The sequence below is a fragment of the Ochotona curzoniae genome, unplaced genomic scaffold, assembly GCF_017591425.1.
Source record: "Ochotona curzoniae isolate NIBS_2020 unplaced genomic scaffold, NIBS_Ocur_1.0 contig_883, whole genome shotgun sequence".
Taxonomy (NCBI): Eukaryota; Metazoa; Chordata; class Mammalia; order Lagomorpha; family Ochotonidae; genus Ochotona; species Ochotona curzoniae.
In genome coordinates, this window is record NW_024466599.1 from 33,868,752 (window position 1) to 33,889,859 (window position 21,108).

At 42.6% G+C, this 21,108-nt stretch overlaps 1 protein-coding gene across 1 annotated transcript; it reads right to left on the minus strand.

Moving 5' to 3' along the window:
• Positions 1 to 585: 585 nt before the first annotated feature.
• On the minus strand, positions 586 to 15,812 carry CALM2 (calmodulin 2). The gene is made up of 6 exons (XM_040993214.1): positions 15,717 to 15,812; positions 11,007 to 11,037; positions 3,036 to 3,179; positions 2,847 to 2,953; positions 2,032 to 2,167; positions 586 to 1,234 (listed from the first exon to the last, which is right to left on the minus strand). Exons 1-6 carry the CDS (start codon positions 15,717 to 15,719, stop codon positions 1,206 to 1,208), a joined length of 450 nt encoding a protein of 149 aa, XP_040849148.1. The 5' UTR covers positions 15,720 to 15,812; the 3' UTR covers positions 586 to 1,205.
• Between the last annotated feature and the right edge of the window lie 5,296 nt (positions 15,813 to 21,108).

Here is a 21,108-nt window from a genome sequence, read left to right on the forward strand (position 1 = left end):
TTAGTCCCCCGGCTAATTAAAATACTGTGGCTATTACCAGGTAAGTTGAATTTAATGTTTTAATCTTGGCTCTGGTTTGCTATGAAATCTTTCATTAAGTATTTAAAAGGTAGTTAAACCCTGACAACTACCTTTTTAGTAGCTTAAATTATACACAAAGCAATGCAAGCAAAAACTGAAACAAGGCTTAGTCACTGCCAATCCACTCCCCTAAAACCACCTATCTTGTGCAGCAAAACGTGTCAGGCCAGCACAACTGAAAACTGTTGTCTTGAAGCAAAAATTAAAAAGCGCAATGAGTAAAAGATTAGAAATTAAGTAACCCTTTTCAACTAGATTAAAAGTCTTAATATTCTAAAAACCAGTGTGTAGCTAAAGTATTTTTAAAAGGAGACACTAATCTCCAGGAGGTTAAAGTGTTTTTTAATGCTTTTAATTTGAAGACTGGAAAGATGTACCCTCGTTTAAAAACTAAACACAATCTTAATTTCAAAAAGTATTCTATCAAGATGAAACCAATGAACATTGTTTTATTCAAGATTAGACCTCGGAAGTTCATCAAATGACTCACATTCAGAGCAACAGTTGGGTAAATTGTAATTTTTTTTATTGGAAAACAAATATACAACTTGGAATGGATTTGAGGCAAATTGTGCCATAAGCAGATTTTCTTTAAGTGGCTAAACAAAGTTTAAAAAGCAAGTAACAATAAAAGAAAATGTTTCTGGTACAGGACCAGCAGTACAAAAAAATAGTGTACGAGTACCTGGATAATACACCCGTTTTGCAATAGTGCAACTTTTAAGTACATATTGTTGACTGTCCATAGTCCACGCAGAGTTACAACTCCACACTTCAACAACAACATGCTGACAGTTCCTAAAGAAAACTACTTAAAAAAAGGCATAACCAGATGTTCCCTCATTTGACCAACTCCTTCTAAGTTTAGATGTGCAGAAGGGCTTAGATATATCCAGAGTAAGCCACATGCAACATGTTACTTGATCAATTTCTAAAATAAGGTTTCAGGACAATGACAGTAAGATAAGGGAAGAAAACATGGAGGAATGAAGTCCTAATTACTATACATGCATACCTTTTTTTTTTTTGACAGTAGGGGAAACCTTTTACAGATAAGTTACAAACAAAGAAAAGGCAAATAAACAATTTTGTACAAGAAATTTAACACATTCTGTACAACGTCTTCACTTTGCTGTCATCATTTGTACAAACTCTGAAAAAATACACAAAAAGTTGAGTCAATGACACATGACAGATCCAATCACATCTGCTCACTGAACAGTCTATTCCCCTTTATTTGCTCAGAATTACCATCAAGTATGGGCCAGAAAGCTAGTTTACAACCAAGGGCAGAAAATTATAAGCTATAATTATTAGGATTACTACCAATAATAGTTTTACACACTCTTAGCTGTAAAAACTTGACTTGAATTTTAAGCCTGAGGTGTTACAAGTCAATATTATTAACTTCAGTGTTCTGAATTCAGTTTTGAAAGTCCAAGGTTATGCAGTTCTCTTAATTTAGAAGCTTTGTCATGAAATCAAAAAAAACTTAAGAATTTAGTAGAAATCCTTTCAATTCCCAAAAAGTTGCAAATACTTTTGAAGTATAAAATTTCAATCTATGGAGGGGAAGGGAAAGAAGCTCAAGTAAGGAAAAGTAACCTTTAATATCATTGTAGGAAACTGGGATCAAGCGTGAAGCTTTCTAAATTGTTTCACAAGTACATTTCTCCAAGTGCAAAATGTGCTTATTGGTCGGCCAGGAATCTTTTTAAAATGCAGACGCTATGCTAGAGTAGAACCTGAGAAACAGCTCTAACAAGTCTCAAGTAACAGTGAACTGCCTCATCTGTACGTACAGCACTGATAGAAACAGGTTTAGCACATCCACCTGGTCGGGCATCCTAACTTCGGGGCTAGGGAGTTGCTAATGTTGATCTACCACATCTGACAAGTCCTTCTAATGTAACAAAGCACGCAGAGAGGAAACGAGAGCCCAGCACTTACCTTCATAGTTTACTTGACCATCACCATCGATATCTGCTTCCCTGATCATTTCATCAACCTCTTCATCTGTCAACTTTTCTCCCAAGTTTGTCATCACATGGCGAAGCTCTGCAGCACTAATGTAGCCATTGCCATCCTAAAAAAAAAAAAAAATGGTACTTGCATAAAATGATCAACTTAAGGTTGGAATGGACAGTTAATAGGTTTACTAAACTTCATATTACAGGGGAAAATTTCATTTTTTTAAGAAAATCCACAGGCCCAGTGCAACAGTCTAAAGGCTAAATCCTCGCCTTGTATGTGCAGGGATCACATATGAGTGCTGGTTCATGTCCTGGCTTCTCCACTTCCCAGCTCCCTGCCTGTGGCCTGGGAAAACAGTAGAGCACAGCCCAAGGCCTTAGGACCCTGCACCAGTGTGGGAAACCAGGAAGAAGCTTCCGGCTCCTGGCTTTGGATTGGCTCAGCTCTAGCCATTGTGGCCCCTTGGGGAGTGAACCGGTGGACAGATCTTTCTGTCTCTGTAAATCTGCCTTTCTGATAAAAAAAAAAAAGAAAATCCAAACAGTTGGTTCATAAATTAAATGTCCCCAGAATCAAGAAAGATGTCCTATACTTTGGAAATGATTATTTCCTAGAGCCAAAGTGACATCTCCTTTGCCAAAAGCCTAAAGCATTGCATACTATGAAGAAATCTAAACTTATTTTGAACCCCTAAACAACATCTGTTAACAGTGAAAAGTGTACTAGTAGTTACTCATCAAAAATCAAGAGGTCTGGATATCACATATCCAATGCTATAGTATCTTACTTACCTTATCAAACACACGGAATGCTTCTCTAATTTCTTCTTCACTGTCTGTGTCTTTCATTTTTCTTGCCATCATTGTCAGAAATTCAGGGAAGTCAATTGTGCCATTACCTGAAATGGTCAAAATATTAAAATATAAATAACACTTCCTCAGTTCCTCCATCACTGCCCATTCCAAAGTAAGACTTTTTACCATCGGCATCTACTTCATTAATCATGTCCTGCAGCTCTGCTTCTGTGGGATTCTGCCCAAGAGACCTCATCACAGTTCCCAACTCCTTCGTTGTTATGGTTCCATCACCATCCTTGTCAAATAGTGAAAAAGCTTCTTTGAATTCTGTTCAAAAGATCACAATCCAAATACACCAGGTTAACAACAAAAGCCACATAAAGGAAAAATCAAAGCAAAGATGTGGACCTAGCACCTGAAACTGGACTTTCACTACTCCAGAATTAGGTGGGAAACTTTGTGATAGCAGTATTTCAAACATCTCTGGCTGAAAATACCAGTATATATATATTCACATTGTCTAACAAGTAGTTCTCATTTTAAAATCCCAGAGGGAACTCCACCAGAAAATCTAGACCAGAAAAATTATTTTAGGTTGAAAGAAGGGGGCAAAAAACCCCAAAATCCCAAATGACTGGCTTTTTATTTTCTAGTTTATTTTCCAATTAAGCTTTTCAGTGAAACTTAATTCAAAATTACAGGCCTAACCTATAACCTCAATAAAAAACAAAATTATCAGTATCAAACATGAATTTTTACAATATAGTCTGCACTAAGAATTCTAAGACCAAACTTCTTTTTGCTGAAATCAATCATTACCTTATATGTTTGGTTCCCTACCATCAATCTGGAAGACCAGGAAACCAGTTCCAGGCTCCTGAATTTGGCCTGTCCCAGCCCCAGATTACTTCAGCTTTCCCTTTCAAATAAACCTTAAAAATCTCCAGTGAGATCATCCTTGGGAACACAAGTAACTTACATCTTTCTTTAGAATATAAAACTCCAAGCTTACAGAATGAAATACTATTCCTTAAAATCTTCTTGTGAAATTATATGAAAAGTGGATGGACCAATGCTCCCTACTGCCTGGCTTTACAATTTATTTTACAGATAGAGAAACAAACAAAAAAGATTACATTTGAAAGGTCATACCACTGAGTTAATAACAAAGCTATTATCTTCTCTAAAAGGTATTAGACCTATCAGCAACCAAATACAAAAGCGGTTCCAAAATTCATGGGGCCAATAAGCTTGACTAGTGTTTGAAAAATGCCTTTCTTTAGTCCAATACAACATACCCGTCTATTACTGCTCTGTTCCATGTAGTATCGAAGTCTCTCAGGCCACAGGTAAACTCAAATTTTTCATTTTTAAAAAAGACTTACTTTCATTTATTTGAGTTAGGAAAAGCCAGAGAATGCGAGTGAGAAAGCTTCTACCCACTGGTTCACTCTCCACAAGCTGCCAATGACTGGAGCTGGGCCAGCCTGAAGCCAGGAGCCAGGAGCCAGGAGCCAGGAGCCAAGCTGCTTCTGGGTCTAGCACATGGGTGCAGGGTCCCCAAGCACTTGGGGTGTCCTTTGCTGCTTTTCCCAGGCAGTTAGATTTTTAAGTGCAGCAGCTGGGTCTTGACCTGAAGCCCATATGGGACACAATAAAACGAGGGCCATCATTTTGGTATAGCAAGTCAGGCTGTTACCTGCAATACCCAGCTTGCTACACAATACCACAAATACAAGTGCAAATTTTGGAAGGTATCAGTAATCATATCCTTTATCTCATCAACCCACTATTAAAATTACTTACAGATTCAACCCATTGGATGATAAAGTTAGGTTCAGCAATGATTACCTACAGCTGCTCAACATCAAGCATCTTTCAGTATGCCAAGGCCATATGGCACATAATCTAAACTTAGAACTTAATGAAGGTGTTAGTATTTTTCAACTCGGCTACTTAATAGCAACATAATATGAGCCAATTATTTGTGCTTCAACTTATTTACCTTCCAGATCTAAGAATATGTATAAAGCATTTATAGCTAAACATCTGGTAAATGTCAAGAAAAAAAGATTGGGGCCAGCATTGTGGCACAGTGGATAAAGCCAGGCTGTAACATCAGCATCCCATATGAGCACCAGTTCATGTCCTGGCTGCTCCACTTCCCATCCTCCAGCTCCCTGCAGACGCACCTAACACTGGAAGATGGCCCAAGCGTTCGGACACCTGGCACATACATAGGAAATGGATGAAGTTCCTGGGCCCTGGCTTTGGCCTGGCTCAGCTCTGGCTATTCCAGCCAACTGGGCACTGAATCAGCAGATGAAAGCTTCCTTTTGAAAATAAAGAAATCTTAAAAGTTTACTTCCTTGTCCATTTCATCTATGTCTACTCATAATCTCAGTAATACTACCATTTTGAAAGAAAAAACTTTCAAAATTGTGACAGCGTCTCCCACCCACTCACTGTTTCCTCCAAGTGCCTACAGCAGCTGTAACTGGCCAGGCCATGCCACAAATCAAGAGTCAATCTATCTGGCTCTCCCACATGGATGGTAGGACCCAAGTACTTGCGCAGCTCCCAGGCTGCACATTACTAGAAGACACCAGGGTCAGATAGGAGTACCAGGGTCTGATCTGGAGTCTGCTTCCTGAGTGCAGTGCTCCTGCTAAGGTAGACCCCAGGAGTCACCAGGTTCCTGACACCAGGTGCAAGCCCTGGCCTGTACTCATGGTTCCCGCCCAGTCCAGCCTGGTGCCATTTTGGGCACTTGGAGAGTGAACCAATTGTCTCCTTGAATAGACAGTTTAAAAACAAAACAAAACAAAAAGACCTTTGTGTATTTATATCTAATATCTTAACCCCTCCCCTTTTCACTAGAACTGCCTCCTAACTGGGTTTTCACAAAACATGGCCATTCCTGATTTTCTTTCTTTTTAGGGGGGTGGGGTGGTGGTGGTGGGACTACCACATTACTTTCTTCTGTTTAACCCCTTGTAACTGCCTACTCAACTTAGATCAGGTTCTATTTTGTAAGAGTTTGCTATGAAAAGTTACACACTTCTGTTCTATTTAAAATACTACTTGTTTCCAGGAAAACTCCACTGAGCTCAATCATAACCTAATATCACTAGCAATTATTTTTGTAAAAAAAAGTATATAGTGCTAACTTATATAAACTGTGACAAAAATATATTAGGATGTCCCAGCACAAATCAATTCAATGAAGATATTTCCATTTTACTATGATCCTTAAAAAAAAATAACAAAGACCTTTCCACGATATATAGGCACTGTCTGAGATACACAAAGCTCAGACATACAACATCTATCACCTATTATTATTTATGTTCCTCACGCTATCTTATGTTCTTTATACATCTTTCGGCAAAAGTACTTAGCCATGCACTTTCTAACATTATAAAGTGCATGACATTACAGTGTTTATCAATAATCATTTTCCTCTATTACAGAATTTAACTAAAAGATAAAGTTCCTAAGAAGCAGAATGTATATAATATATTTAAAATATGCCCTAAAATGTTCGCTGAAAAAAGTGAAAAACAAATTAAAACCTTATCTATAATGTACTTTATGCGTTCAAGAAGAAATGAGGGCCCAGGCATGATAGTGTAGTGGTTAAATTCCTTGCATTGCACACGGTGGAATTCCATATGGTTGCCAATTCTAATCCTAGTGGCCCCGCTTCCCTTCCAGCTCCCTGCTTGTGGCCTGGGAAAGCAGTCGAGGACGGCCCAAGGCCTTGGGACCCTGCATCCATGTGGGAGACCCGGAAGAGCTCCTAGCTTCGGATTGGCTCAGCTCCAGCTGTTGTGGCCACTTGGGGAGTGAACCATTGGACAGAAGATCTTCTTCTCTGTCTCTCCTCCTCTGTATATCTGCCTTTCCAACAAAAATAAATAAATCTTAAGAAGAAAAAAAAAAAAAAGAAATGAATAAAGATCAAGATTTACTCCAAATTTCTACTTGTGTTTTCACACTGACGAAAATTCTATAAAAAATTCTGGATAATTATAAAAGCCAAAGTACAATTTAAGTTCACCCTGTATAAGGTTCTAAACCGAATCTCTAATGATTTGAAATACAAATTTCAGAGTCAAAACCTAACAATACAGTAAAATCAAGTGCTGAATGTCATAAAATGGCTTTTTCACAAAATACTTAAGTGTAAAAGGCCTCATATGATGGGTTAATTGGCTAATTTTCCTCTTGCAAGTGCCAGGATCCCAAACAGGAATCCTGTATGCTCCCCTTCCTAGCCAGCCTCCTGCTTGTGCCCTGGGAGGGCAGTAGATGATGGCCAAAAGCCTTGGGACCCTGCACCTGTGCGAGAGACATGGAAGAAGTTCTGGACTCCTGACTTCGCTATTGAGGCCACTTGGGGAGTGAACGAAAGGACAAAAGATCTGTCTGTCTGCTTCTTGGGTCCAGCATGCAGCTAAAGTCCTCGCCTTGCATGCCCAGGATCCCAGATGGGCATCAGTTCTAATCCCAGCAGCTCCACTTCCCTTCCAGCTCCCTTCCTGTGGCCTAGGAGAACAGTCAGGACGGCCCAAAGCCTTGGGACCCTGCACCCGAGTGGGAGACCTGGAGGAAGTTCCTGGCTCCTGGCTTTGGATTAGCTCAGCTCTGGCCAATACTGGGGAATGAATCAGTGGTCGGAAAACCTTTCTCTTTGTCTCTCCTCCTCTCTATGTCTTTGACTTTGCATAGAAAATAAGTAAATCTTTATAAAAAGTTTACAGGCAATTTTAGGAGTTTTTTCTGTTTATTACATAAATCCAATTATAAGGCATACATTCATAATTTTAACAAAATCTATTAACATCTCATTTACAAAATTCTGAATTTAAAAATCCCATAAAAGGTCTTTATATTAAGGATCTTTGCAAGGCACTACGTAATAATAGTGGCTTATAAACTAATACAATTTGGACCATGTAAAGCTTAAGCAGATTTGTTAAAATTAAAATTTTTGTGCATTTCCTCAGTCCTACAAATGCGAAATACCAACAACTAACGACACCACAGCAAAGTCCTCAACAAAAGTGACACGTTAGTCACATAATATTCTTCAAGATGATGTATAATAATACATCATGTGTAACATCACACGCGTAAGAATTCTAGTGATTTCACCTAAATAAATAACCAGATTTCTGGACTACATTATTTGTTGTTAGAATTTCTAAACAAATCTGTTAGCATTTTTATTACATGTTGATAAATACAGCTTTAACATTCATTGTTACATTTTATGTAGGAAGCTTAAGAAACAAGCAGCTCTTAAGAGTTTACAATACATAACTCACCAAATTAAAAATAAAATTAGCTTCGTTACAAAGGTAAATTATCACCATTGCTAGGGTAGTGCAGCAGTGCTCTAAATTCTTCTGTGTAACTTCAAGAAAACTTATCCACTCCACAAGTATTTAATGTTTACTTCAGGGCAGCACTGGGGCTAATGGAGAGAACAGTAACACCTTCCTTCTCACATGTAAGCATAAAGTTTTGGATCCTCTAAAACTTAAAAAACTTTGAGCCCAAGAAACATAATAGATATCTGTGGTCTGGGAAAGGCAAGGTAAGCAAAGAACAAATTGGGGAGGGGGAGAAAGGAAAACAAGATTTTACCCTAAAGACAATGTTGTGGTAAACCACAGTATTATTTTATAAACATGCAATCAGCCAATCAAGACTGATTCTCCTATATTTAAACATTTGTAAAACTGTGCAGCACGGCAGTCATTTAAGATGCTGTGTAGGATACCCATACATCCTGACAGTCCTCAAAATTCAAATGCTGGATCTGCTCTGTAATGCACAGCTTGGAGGCAGCAATAATGGCTCCTTTGGGACTCTGGCCACCAGGGTGGGAGAACTGGATTCAGTTAGAACCTTTATCCTGGCCCAGCTCCAGCTGTTTTGGGCTTTTGGGGAGTAAACCAGTAGACAGACAACCTGTCTGTCCCTGCCTTTTAAATAAATAAAACAGGAAAAAATAAGAATGGGCATTGGGGCCCGGTGCGATAGCGTAATGGTTAAGGTCCTCACTTTAAATGTGCCCCAGGATCCCATATGGGTGCCAGTTCTAATCCCAGCAGCTCCACTTTCCATCCAGCTCCCTGCTTGTGGCCTGGGAAAGCAATCGAGGATGGCTCAAAGCCTTGGGACCCTGCACCCGTGTGGGAGACAGGGAAACAGGTTCCTGGCTCCTGGCTTCATTGTAGCAACTTGGGGAGTGAATCATCGGACAGATGATCTTCCTCTCTGCCTCTCCTCCTCTCTGTACTTCTGCCTTTCCAATAAAAATAAGTAAATATTTAAAACAAAACGAAACAAAAAAAAAGAATGGGCATTGAAGTACAACAGGTTTAAGCTGCTGCTTGGGATAGCTGCACTGATATAGCATGTATTGATTTGAATTTCTGGTTCAGGTCCCAGATATTCAGCTTCCCATCCAGCTTCCTGCTAATGCTCCGGGCAGGCAGCAGATGCTCTGCCTCTCAAATAAGGAAAAGAGATAGCTAGCTATCTAAGCACATCAACCATGTGACAGGCACCTAGAGTAACGCATTTCCTACTTCTTAAGGTAAATACACTGTGTCCATATTATGCTGTGATCGTTATCTGACAATACAAAAAAATGAAAAAAATATATTAATGAAGAAGATCAAAAGTTTAAGATCAAATTAAGACAGTCTGAGTTAGCTCCTCCAGGAGACATTATATTAAAAAACCATTTCAGAAAATCTGTATTAGGGTATTTAAAATGGAAAATATAACAGATTAACAATATTTCAGTGTACTCAATGTATTGAAAACATATTTAACCAATCAACTCCAGAAGCAAGTCCCATGTTTAAGTCAAATTGCACAAAATAAAACCTGCTTTAATGTGGTCCTTAATATTAAGTAGCTTCGTACTTCACAAAGTCTTATCCGTATTTATGATGCTCAAGAAGACCATAATGATTTCTGACATCCCCAATTTTTTGTACATTTATGGTAGTAAGCCTCATCTTAAATGGGTTATGTAATAGTGGAGTTCCAATTGTACTTAAATAGTCGAGTACTTCCATTTTTAACTTCTTGGTTATTGAGAAAACAGTGGCAGCTGAATTATTTGGCACTTGTGCTAATACTGTTTTATGCAGCAATGCAAACATATACAAAACCGTTCCATCCAAATTTCCCAGAATAAAATCAAGATCAGATTTTATATAACAATTTCGTACATCTCCAAAGCAATACAGAGGAAGTAAAATTCAAGATGTTGACAGCTGCCACTGCTTTTTTTAGACAAATTTCAAATTACGAGTGAAATCTGAAAACAAAAACACTGGCTTCTGGATGCTTTTAACTAGAGAAATGATTATTCTCTAATTATATAGGCTGAGTAGTATTCCTTAAACTGAAATTCTGAGCATCAGAAGTATAGAGGTGTTTTGGATTTCAGATTTTTGAATACTTAATCTGCATCACAAGGTATTTTGGGGATGAGACCTAAATCTAAACACAAAATTCACATTTCATGAATATCTTATTCATGTAACAAGATGACCACCTTATAATTCCAATAGCCTGTATTTTGCCAGTCACTCATCAAGTGAGGTCAGGTGTGGAATTTTCCACTCCGTTGTCATAGGTTATCATATCAGCACTAACAAAGTTTCAGATCTTGGCAATTTAGGGTAATATGTTCAAACCTGTATGTTTAAATTTTTACTGATTTAAACTGTATAAAATGTTCAACTTCTTATTCTACAATCCAATGTACTGATTTGGAATTACACTGTTAAGTAGCTCAGAATTTGTTTTTTAATGAGTTATAGCTTCAAGAAACACTCCCCCCATTCTTCTCCCCCTGTCAGCAAAAAAAAGGGGGGGGGGGGGACACTTTAAAGTATATCCACATAGACTCAAAAATACATATTAGACACGTAGCCCCAAGCCATCTTTCACAAGCAGGGTTACATTCTCACCCACCAAAGCAGGCTGAATTACTACAGTACATTCACCTGTTACCGTCTGACAGACATCAAAGTCTATTTCAAACAACTACTGTATTTTAAGGTTGGTGATTTTATTTATACAAAACCCAACAGACACTGTCTAGTGGAGTGTTCTCACCTGCAATCTGCTCTTCAGTCAGTTGGTCAGCCTACAAGAGATCAGAGAGATAGTTTAGGGACTTGAGAATGTGGAGATCAGCAGTTAGACACAAGTCGAAACTTTCCAAGCTCACAGTAAGCTCCACTTAGCTCAACAATCCTGGCAAACAGGTGGATACAACATGCATACACCTGGTTTATCTTCAAAACTAAGCTTTCTTTCCTCCAAGTTTAAAATGCACAAACACGGCACACACACAAAATATGGTGAGGCAATGCTTTTAAAGCAAGGGCAGAATCCTGTAGAAGCACTGCTTTCTTTTTTAAAGCAAGATAACCTAAATGAAATCTCATTTTCTACGGCAAACTGAAAGCATCATCCTAGAAATCCCCAATGAACCAAAACGCAGGTTTAATAACCACATGTTGATTGCTCTCATAGGGATTAAACACATCATTGGGACACCATACTGACTTTCCAAAAAAAAAAAAAGATCTAGATTTTCATCCTTTACATATGAGGCTAATACAAAGAAACCAGGATCTATACTATAATCTTTACCAGATGTTAAATCCAGTCATCCACCTTCTCTTGCTTTGTGAAATCCCAAGCCTAAGGTTTATATTTTTATAGTACATGGAGATTACTTCATTTGCTTTTACAATTTTTAGACATTTGTTAAAACCCATTGTGTAAACTAATCTTGTCCCAACTTCTCAGTAATTTTAGAATGGTATTATTACTTCCAATATTAAGGACAGGGTTAAATGAAGGAAAGATGCAGTATGGGACAAAAATGTATGGCTAACAGAATCAAAATTAAACAAGCACTAAGGTATTAGACATATCCAATACCTGAATTTGGAGCATTACATATACAGATGTTTACAAAATATCAAAGCCTTGTGTTTTCTTGTGGCCTTCATTTTTGGATGTAATTATTTGTATATACATCCATGGCACTACACGTGTGGTGTTGAGGGACACTGCCAATATGTAATATGTAATCAACGTACAATGACTAATCAGGTCTTTTATACATAGGTAAAAGCAAGGAAACAAATCCAGCCAATTTCATTTCTGAACACTTCCCTGGGCAGGGTAATGTCTCACATTTTCTTTAGGGCACAGAGTAAAAAAAATTTGAGAATCCAGAGAATACAAACATGTTTCTAAGTCAAAATAAACCTACTTTCTCACCTCTAACAAATCCCAATCATCCACCAACAAATATTTGGCTTAGTCAAAGACTGGAGCGCCCCCACCCATCCTCTGATTTAATTTTTGCAGGGTTCCATCTCTGAAGCAAAGGCAGCATGTCACCCTGGGAGAAAAAGTATGGTATTCTGAGTCATGACTGGGCTGGTCTCCCAGATCTGATCTGTAATAGCTGTGTGACCCTGGCCACTCTACTCAATTCCTCATAGCCACTTGTCAGTAACACGAGAACGACACTACTCACCTTGTAGGGTTTAGTGTGCAGTGTGAGAAGCTATGTAAGGGATAACCTCATGTGGTCAAGGCAAAATACAAATCAAGAAATCCATAATGAATGACCAAACTATCCCAAATTCCACACAAAAGCATGGAAAATGTCAAGCTTGTTACAGCAAAAGCCCATGTTAACTGTGATTTAAGTAGACAAAACTTAGTTGCACAAACTGAAACCAGGAAGAGTGCCTCGGGAACAGACAGCAGCAGGTGAAATCAGTTCAGAATGAAAGCTATTAAGCTAAACGTGTGGCAGGCATTGCACCACGTGTAATCCTGAAGGAACGACTTCTTTAGGTACAGACTGGGTGCGTTCTAACAAAACGTCACTGTCCAGTTTTGCTTGTGATTTTGTAAGGCTCAATCTTAGATCACACACACACACACACACACACACACACACACACACACACACACACACAAAGAAGGAGCCTCAAGCAATAAAAAGCACAAAGCTATCTCAACCTGAAAACTCCCAAATTTTGCTGGGAAGGCTTATCAGTTTTTTTTAGTTACTATTATCCAGAGTTTCAAATTTTTAAGTACCAGTCAGCAACATTCAGAATTAAGCTTCCTGAAAGCAGGAGCTTTTAAAAGCCTTCTCTCTAGTTTCTGCACTACAAGCTAATAAATCTGGTCCTTTTCTGTCTATGGAGTGTGTGTGTTATTTTCTCAGAACGAAAAGCAGCATACTTTTGGGGAAACTCCAGCTCACTCACGTGTATCTAAACAACATGAAGACTAATTCACGTTTACTCCCTTATTTCTGTACTTCTCCTGCTCTCATCACTCCAGAGAACGCTTCCAGGCATTGGTGTACTCTAAAATCCCAGTCAACCTACTGACTTCTGAGTTTTCAAGCAAGCACAGACGACCTGTAACACCAAGAGGCACTGCCGTACACTGAGTGAAGGGAATGCACTGTGTATCTAGTAAACAGACCCAAATGGCATTCTACGTAGGCACCAACAAGCATGGAGTTTATATAGTGCTAAGCCATCTTTTAAAAATCCTTTTCTTAGATTTGTCATCAAAGTTATCATGAATCCACAGGAATACAAACTATCTTCCATCCATCCCCCTAAGTGTAAATTAGAGAAAACAAAGGCTTCATACTTAAAATGTTTTTACAATTACAGATTGGTATTTGTTTTACGTACACCAACAGACCAAAACCAGTCAAATTATTTCAATCGGGCTAAAAAAAAAAAAAAAAGTGATAGAACAGCTCTTTTCCATACAGCAACCCCAGACCAAGAGAAACCACTGGAATAAAATGACTTCATAACAGCTCGGACTGCTACTAAACACCTACATTCTAACAAACAAGAACTTCCTGTATTTTAACAGAGCCAGGTGAATTCTTTGATTTTCTGAGTATGAACTCCTGTACTCCAAAGGAACACAGATTTAGACTCAAATGCTTCTACCTCCTAACATTTTTTACTTTGCTGCTCATCTAGACTCAATTCCCGAAGCAATGGTCACGCCCTGATCGCACACAAACCAAGAGCCACTACAGCAATGATTCTCTTACTAACTGGATGGGAGTTTTAAATAAATCTCCAAGTACGTAATTATGAAGCTGCCTGAGCCCAATTGTTTAAACCAGTTAAAGTTTTTTTTTAAACAAAGTAAAAACAAAGCTCAATGATGCCAACAGCAAATACACAGAGCTTATTAAGATCCTGAATTTTTGACTCAATTTGCAGTACTGAGTAGAAACGCCCTTACTTTCTTCTAAATGCAATCTGCAATTACATGCCTGTGGTGTACAAATTCAACCAACACAATTTCAGAATTTAAAATATAGAGAGGGACAAAGCCCATCAATTGAAACGCGAACCTAGTTGTATCGAAGGTGAACTCTCCCCACACCCATGCAGGCTGGAGGTTTCAGTTGGCAAGGATTCTCAACTGCTGGTTAAGATGTCACCTTGCCGCCTGGGCACACCCATCGCCTTCACCACTTGGCACAAGGATTGCAAATTATCGCCCTCATTAGAATCATCAACACTCCCCCCGCCGCCCGCCTCCCCGGGGAAAGAAAAGGACAGAAAGCTGCACTTGTTTCAGGAAAACGCATTTTCCAATTGTCTGCGGCAGCCGCCCCACCCGCAGCCCCTTCAATCACTACAGTATTTGACAGCTACTACAGTAGAAAAATCAACCTAGCCAACGTTGGGCTCATCGGACTGTGAAGGAATGCTGGAGGTGGGGGTTCCTCAGCACTGAGGTCCCCAAGCCTTGGGCAGAGACGAGAAAGCAGCCGGTGGCCCCGACTTCGGCACCAGGCGGCCGCGCCGCAGCCTGTGGTCGCTCGGCGGCCCACAGGAAATATCTCTGCGTCCCAAGCTGGAACCCACGGCTCCCTCTCCAGCAAGCTGTGCCTTCCGACTGACATCAAGACATAAGGCTCAGTTCCGCCCAGAGCTAATCCACTTTTTTTTTTTTTTGGAGCTCCCAGCCCGGGCTCCAGAACCTTCTTCCCACCCCCCTTTGGACGCCAAGATGAGAGAACCGGGAGGGAAAGGGGGTGCGGGGGCGGCGGGGCGCTCCACGACAGCCCTGCAGGTGCCAGCGCAGCAGCTGGGGCCGAGCCTGGCGAGCGGGGCGGCGGCTCCGGTCCGGGTCCGGTCCCGCTCGCGGCCGCCCCGCCTCGCCGCCCGCCCCGCCGCCCGCGCGCGCCCCCCGCACCCCGGCCACGCGGGCCGCTAACGGCGCCAGCGCTCGCCCCGGGGCCCCGCGCGCTCCGCCCGCCCCCTCGGCGCATGGCGGCCGCGAGCGGACAAAGGCGCTTCCTGGCGCCCGCGCCAACCGTCCGTTGGGCTGTTTGAATCCGGCCCCCGGTTTGACCTTTCCAGAGTCCGACCCAAAGCTTTCCCCGCTCTCCTCTCCTCATCACTTTTCTCTCCCGCCCCCGGTCAGCCAGGGCTGCTGCCGCCCTCCCCCCCCCTCACTGCAGCTTCCCACCACCCCGAGCCCCGAGGAGCCGTTTCAAGTCCTTGAGGGGGCGGGATGTGTGGCCGACCACCCCTCGCCTCCCTAGAGGAAGCCCTCCGGAGGAGAATGGGGGTCGAGGAGCACCTGCGACACAACCGTTACGGGAGCCCCCGGCCGCGTTTTCTGCCCGTCTCTGGTGCAGACTCCCTCATGGAGGGAGTCAGGGAGGAGCACCTTCGCCTCAGCCTTTCCCCCCTCGCAGGCCGAGCGCCAGCAGCTCAGCGACGCACTCACCATGCTGCAAGCGCTACCGGTCCCCGAGCCGCGTCCACACAACCACTCGGCTCGCTCGCCTCACTCGGACTAATTCTCCTCCTCCGCCCCCAGCGTCTCATAAACACCTCCCTCCGCCAGATCCCTCCGCCGCAGCCCAGATAACGGAACAGCGCGAACGAGTCCCGGCCCGCCCCCTCCCCTCACTCTCTCCTCGAGACCCTTTTATTCACGGTTACTTGGTCAACGCGGCCAGAGGTGAAGGGAGGTGGGGGTACTGGTGACGTCAGTGGGTCTCACTCCCGCCACGGGCCGTGAAAAGGCCGCTGGAGCCACGCCTGAGGGGCGCTACTTTGCGGCGCGGAGGAGCATCGAGCCGGCGACGCGTCTGCGCGATGGCTCTGGAGCCGGCCTCTGATTGGCTGGTTCGTACCTGCAATGCGTCACTCGGCCTCGCAGCCGCCGCCAGGACGCTGTGCGGCTTGTGCCGTTGCTGCACGGGCCGCGCTGTCCTGGCAACTGCGCCGGGTGGCCGAGTCGCGTGCTTTGCGCTTGGCTGGAGAACCTTCCTCCTCCACCCACCCTGCCCTGCCACACGCGCACACCGCGCTTTGCTGTTCCCTGTGAAGGGGTGGACGGAAACACCTTTCACCGGCTGAGAAGGAAACCACACTGAGTTGGGCTTCTCCCGCCTAGCTTGATTTCAGCCTCGTGGAGGCGACAGTTTCCATTTCAGTTCCCCACACAAAAAGCCGTGGAATCTTGAGTGAAGGCAAAGGCAGGCGCTGGCTGACTCATTTAAAAGAGGCTTCCGTTTTTACTGCCTGTCACTTCCCTGGCCAACGGTGTTTGTTGGGGAATTAAAAAAAGAAGAAGAAGAAGGCCCCTGTGTCCCAGATGGTGGGGTTGGTTTCCAAGCAACCCTTTGTGGAGTAAGAGCTCTGGCTTGGGGTCAGACCTGGGTGTGAGTCTTGGGTGGGTCACTCTCCGATGTATGACCTTGCGTTAGTCACTTAATCCTTAGCCTCGCTTGTAAAATGGAGGCAATACTACCTGTTTGGTAAGAGTATTGTTAATAATTACACCAAAGCTAAAATGTTGAAAGTCCTTAGCTCAGGGTAGGCCTCTAACAAGGGGGTCTGCTTCCTGTGCATCACGAATCTGTTCTTTGGATTCTCTTCTTATACTTGGGTATATATTCTTTTTTTTTTTTTTTAATTTTTATTGGAAAGGCAGATGTACAGAGAGGAGGAAGACAGAGAGGAAGATCTTCTGTCCGATGATTCACTCCCCAAGTTGCTGCAACGGCCAGTGCTGCACCGATCCGAAGCAAGGAACTTCTTTCTGGGTCTCCCATACAGGTGCAGAGTCCCAAGGCTCTAGGCCGTCTTTGACTGCTTTCCCAGGCCACAAGCAGGGAGCTGGATGGAAAGTGGAGCTGCTGGGATCAGAACCGGTGCCCATATGGGATCCTGGCGCGTTCAAGGCGAGGACCTTAACCATTATGCTATCTCGCTGGGCCCTACTTGGATATTTTTTAAATCATGTAAAAGGTAGTGCCGGAGTCCAGCTCCAGCTGAGTTCGGAACTCGCGAAGGGTGCGTGGATGAGGCGCAAAGAAAGAATGAGACGGACCACTAGGAACTCTTGACCATCGTGGATGACACACAAAAGCTGTATGCTTTATTTATACAAAATCAGTCAAACTCTGGCTCAGGCTTTTTATGTCACTCTCAAGCGGGGGTTTCTAAAGATAACTCTGCCATTAGTTTCACCTAAGGCTAGGTTGCTATTCACCTGGCACCTGGCTAGGAAAAGGTTTTCAATAGATGATGCATATCAGTCAGTAGCACATTCCTACCACAATTACTTTACAGCTTGGTCTTGAGACAGTCAAGGAAGGAAGGGGCCTAAAAGATCAAAGAAAGAGGGAAAGAATAGATTCCCACTACACCTGAAGATGGAACACCCTTGATTAGCATAGGATCAAAAAGGGGGGTTAGCACCCTTGATTAGCATAGGATCAAAAGGGGGATTTAACACTCTTGATTAACATATTGCCACAGGATGCAGCCCTAACAGCAATAACAGCTCTTTGGCTAAAAACCAGCAACATTAGGCACCAGCAACATTAGCTTCTAAGTTCCTATTGATATTTAACAGTAACTCCGCAGAGGCAGACAATGCCTAAATAGATTACAGAATACTCAGCGGGGTTGTCCTGTGTCCATGCAAAGGGAGGCAGAGCTGCATTCAGGTGTTGTAGAGACATCTGCCAGGCCTTGTCACACAGCGGGAAGTTCCTTGCGACCTTGCCTTCACACCTTCCTGTCTTCCACACCCATCACACGGACCCCAGCAAGGTAGCTTCTTGGTTGTACCCCAAATCAGCAAGAATGTGCCTACCCTGGACTCTTAAACAAGCAGCGAACCTGCTTGTGTACTGAATTTGAAAATAATTGTTACTATATGAAAAGAGAAGGCTGACAAGGCACGGAGAAGAGGACTTAACACTCAACAAGCAAGTTGCAAGGCAACTTCCTGAAGAAGAGGACTCCACGTGATAGTGAACAAGAAAAAGGCAGAGAAGGAAGAAGAAAGCAAGTTCTAGGTGCAGGAAAGGGCCAGAAGCATGTAGTGAGCCCTCAGGATGGAACCGCTGTGGACGGATGTTACTGGAACCCAAAGCAGCCAGCTGCCAGTTCGAAGAACTTAGAGACTCAACATCCTTTGGAACATCTTTTGGCAGAACCAACCCGGAAGGAATCTCCTTTAGGCTGTGTCAGTATCTTAGGATTTCCAGGGAAAAGAAAGTGCAGGTGGGTGGACCCTTGAACCCAGTGAGCAGCGTTCTTAGCAAGTTAAACAAATCTGGCCTTATTGAGAAGGCTTCCTGTGGGGACACTTCCTGCCTAGCCAACAAGCTGCCTGCAAGCTCAAGGAAAGCTCACTCCACTAGCCAGGTCAGCCTTTGTCTCACACCCTCAGAAATATTTTCTTAGCTAGGCCAGAGATGGGTTCTCTCTCTTTGAGTTGTGCAAACCAGGCACTAAGTGTTCTTCCAACTTGTGTTTGCAACCCTGGGATCTTCCTTTCACATGAATGAGTGTGCAAAGAAAACTGGGGACCCTGTGCTTCTATTGTCCTTGCTAAGACGATGGAATGATGGTAGGAGAAAGGAAAGTTAATTATCCTTATCCTGTAAATGAAATACCATTAGGCAGAACGTTACTTAAAAGTGGGCCTCTTTCCAAAAATCTGAGCTGAAGTGGAGCCTCAAGGCCAACCAGTCCATTACTCTGTGTTCTGGCAGCTTCCACGTCTTTCCAAGGTAATCTAAAGAAATTTATCTCTGATTTCCCCCAAGATCCTCAGAGGCAAGAGCCCAGCAACTATTTTCTTTCACTTTGTTACTAAAAAAAAATTTTTTTTACACTGTACCCTCTTAAGTATGCGGTGGTTTTACATCTGAAATTTTTAATGATGGGAAATTGGATGACAAAATGAATAAGCACCTTCCCTAGAAAATAAATTTTTTAAAAGGATTGATTCATAAGGCATCACCAGCATGAACTCAAGAATGATATGTAGGTATGTGATCAGCAAAATAGGTTTTGAATCTGGGAGCTTTTGAAGCAGGTGTTTAGGGAAAAGATGTCTTTGTTGCAGAGGATATGTCTGAGTTCTTGCAGGTTTCTTAGGCTGAATTTCAGGAAAGGTCTCTTCTACAGAACTTTCCTTGCTCACCTCTCCGAGAAGAGAAGGAAAATGAGGGGGAAAAAATCAAGAACTACATATAAAGCCATTGTGGTTTCTGCGTTTTTGAGACTATTCCAAGCCTATTTATTTATAGAGCATTTGTCTTCTACACTGTGACAGAACAGAGCTGCCCAACTATGGGAGTTGCCAGCCTAAGCGATGGGTAGCTTGACTGGTGAGCTTTTGCAGTCCCAGCCTTTGCTGTAATGGGAAACTGAGAATATACTTCCTCTCCAGGCCTCTTCCTCAATTTGCAGAAGGCCACGCACTTCCTTTCCAGAGCCTTCCTACAGCTGGCGTGCTTGTGAAGAAGGGCAGAGAGACACCCATGGCAGTGTTTTTGATTTTAAGGTCTATGTATTTATCCAATGGGTGAAAGAAACTCTAAACATTCAAAGGTATTTTTTATTAGATGAATCATCTCCTTTATATATAGAACGTGTCCTGGTGATGTACCAACCTTGAGAGAATTGGTGAAATACTGTCAAAGTCATTTTCTTGTCCTACTGTTCAGATAAAGAGCTGTGGTTGAGAAAATTAAGTAATTCTTCCTCCACGATCATGGCGCAAAATAGAGTTGGCCCAGGAATCTAGCCAGGCCGTGATTTCCCCATAACATTCTCAGCCCTGTGAGTGTTGGCCACTCTAGGAAAAATCACTGAACCTTCCAGATGTCTTGGATGAGCTAATGTCAGCATACATACAGGGGGGAGGGGGACCCTGAACCTGCATGGGAGACCCAGAAGAAGCTCCTGATTCCTGGCTTTGGATCAGCTTATCTCTAGCCATTGCAGCTGCTTGGAAAGTGAACCAGCAGATGGAAGATCTCTCTGTATCTCCTTCTCTTTGCATATCTGCCTTTCCAATTTAAGAAAATCTTTAAAAATTTAAATGTCAGTTTAGGGTAACCAATCTTGTGGATTTGTCAAGAATGGTTGTGTTTTCCTGAAAAGCTGGACTTGGAGTGCTAAATCTGGACAATTCCAGACAAAAATGGACAACTGGCTACCCTGGAAACCATGCTCACTAATTCATTTCAATATACACTAGCAATTTGTCTTGTGCTATAAGTGCATTGTTACAAAACATGGAAGACCATGAAAGCACATGGAAAACAGCAGGCCAAGGGAAGATTTCGTAGAGAATGGGATCAATGGGAATTTGTGTTCAGGTGGGGAAAGGGGACAAGCGGGTTTGAAGGCAAGGACAGGAACCCAAAGAAACAACAGCATCTTCACTGCCACCTCCATTATTGTGATCACCACGTTTGCAGCCACTGGTGACTCAGCACTTACACATATGTTATCCATACTTTGACTACTTCATTGTTGAACCTATAACCAAGACTTCTTCTAAAGCATTCTAACCAAACTCCATTAAAGGCCCCAAAGAGTTGTCCCTCAGGCACTCTCAGGCACAGGGGTGTGTGCCCCAGACAAGCAGGATGCTCCCTGGAGAGTGTTCTTGTGCAAGGAGCCTCCCCAGGCCCTGGAAACAGGCTCCAGACTGTCTAAGCCAGAAATCCTGTGACCCTGGAAACTGGGAGTCATCCAGAAGGATTGAGGCCGTGTGGGCTCTGGGGAGGGAAGTCCCCTGGGCCTGTGTGGTGTGCATCTAGAACACCAGGGCAAGACCCGCTAAAGCAACACGAGGG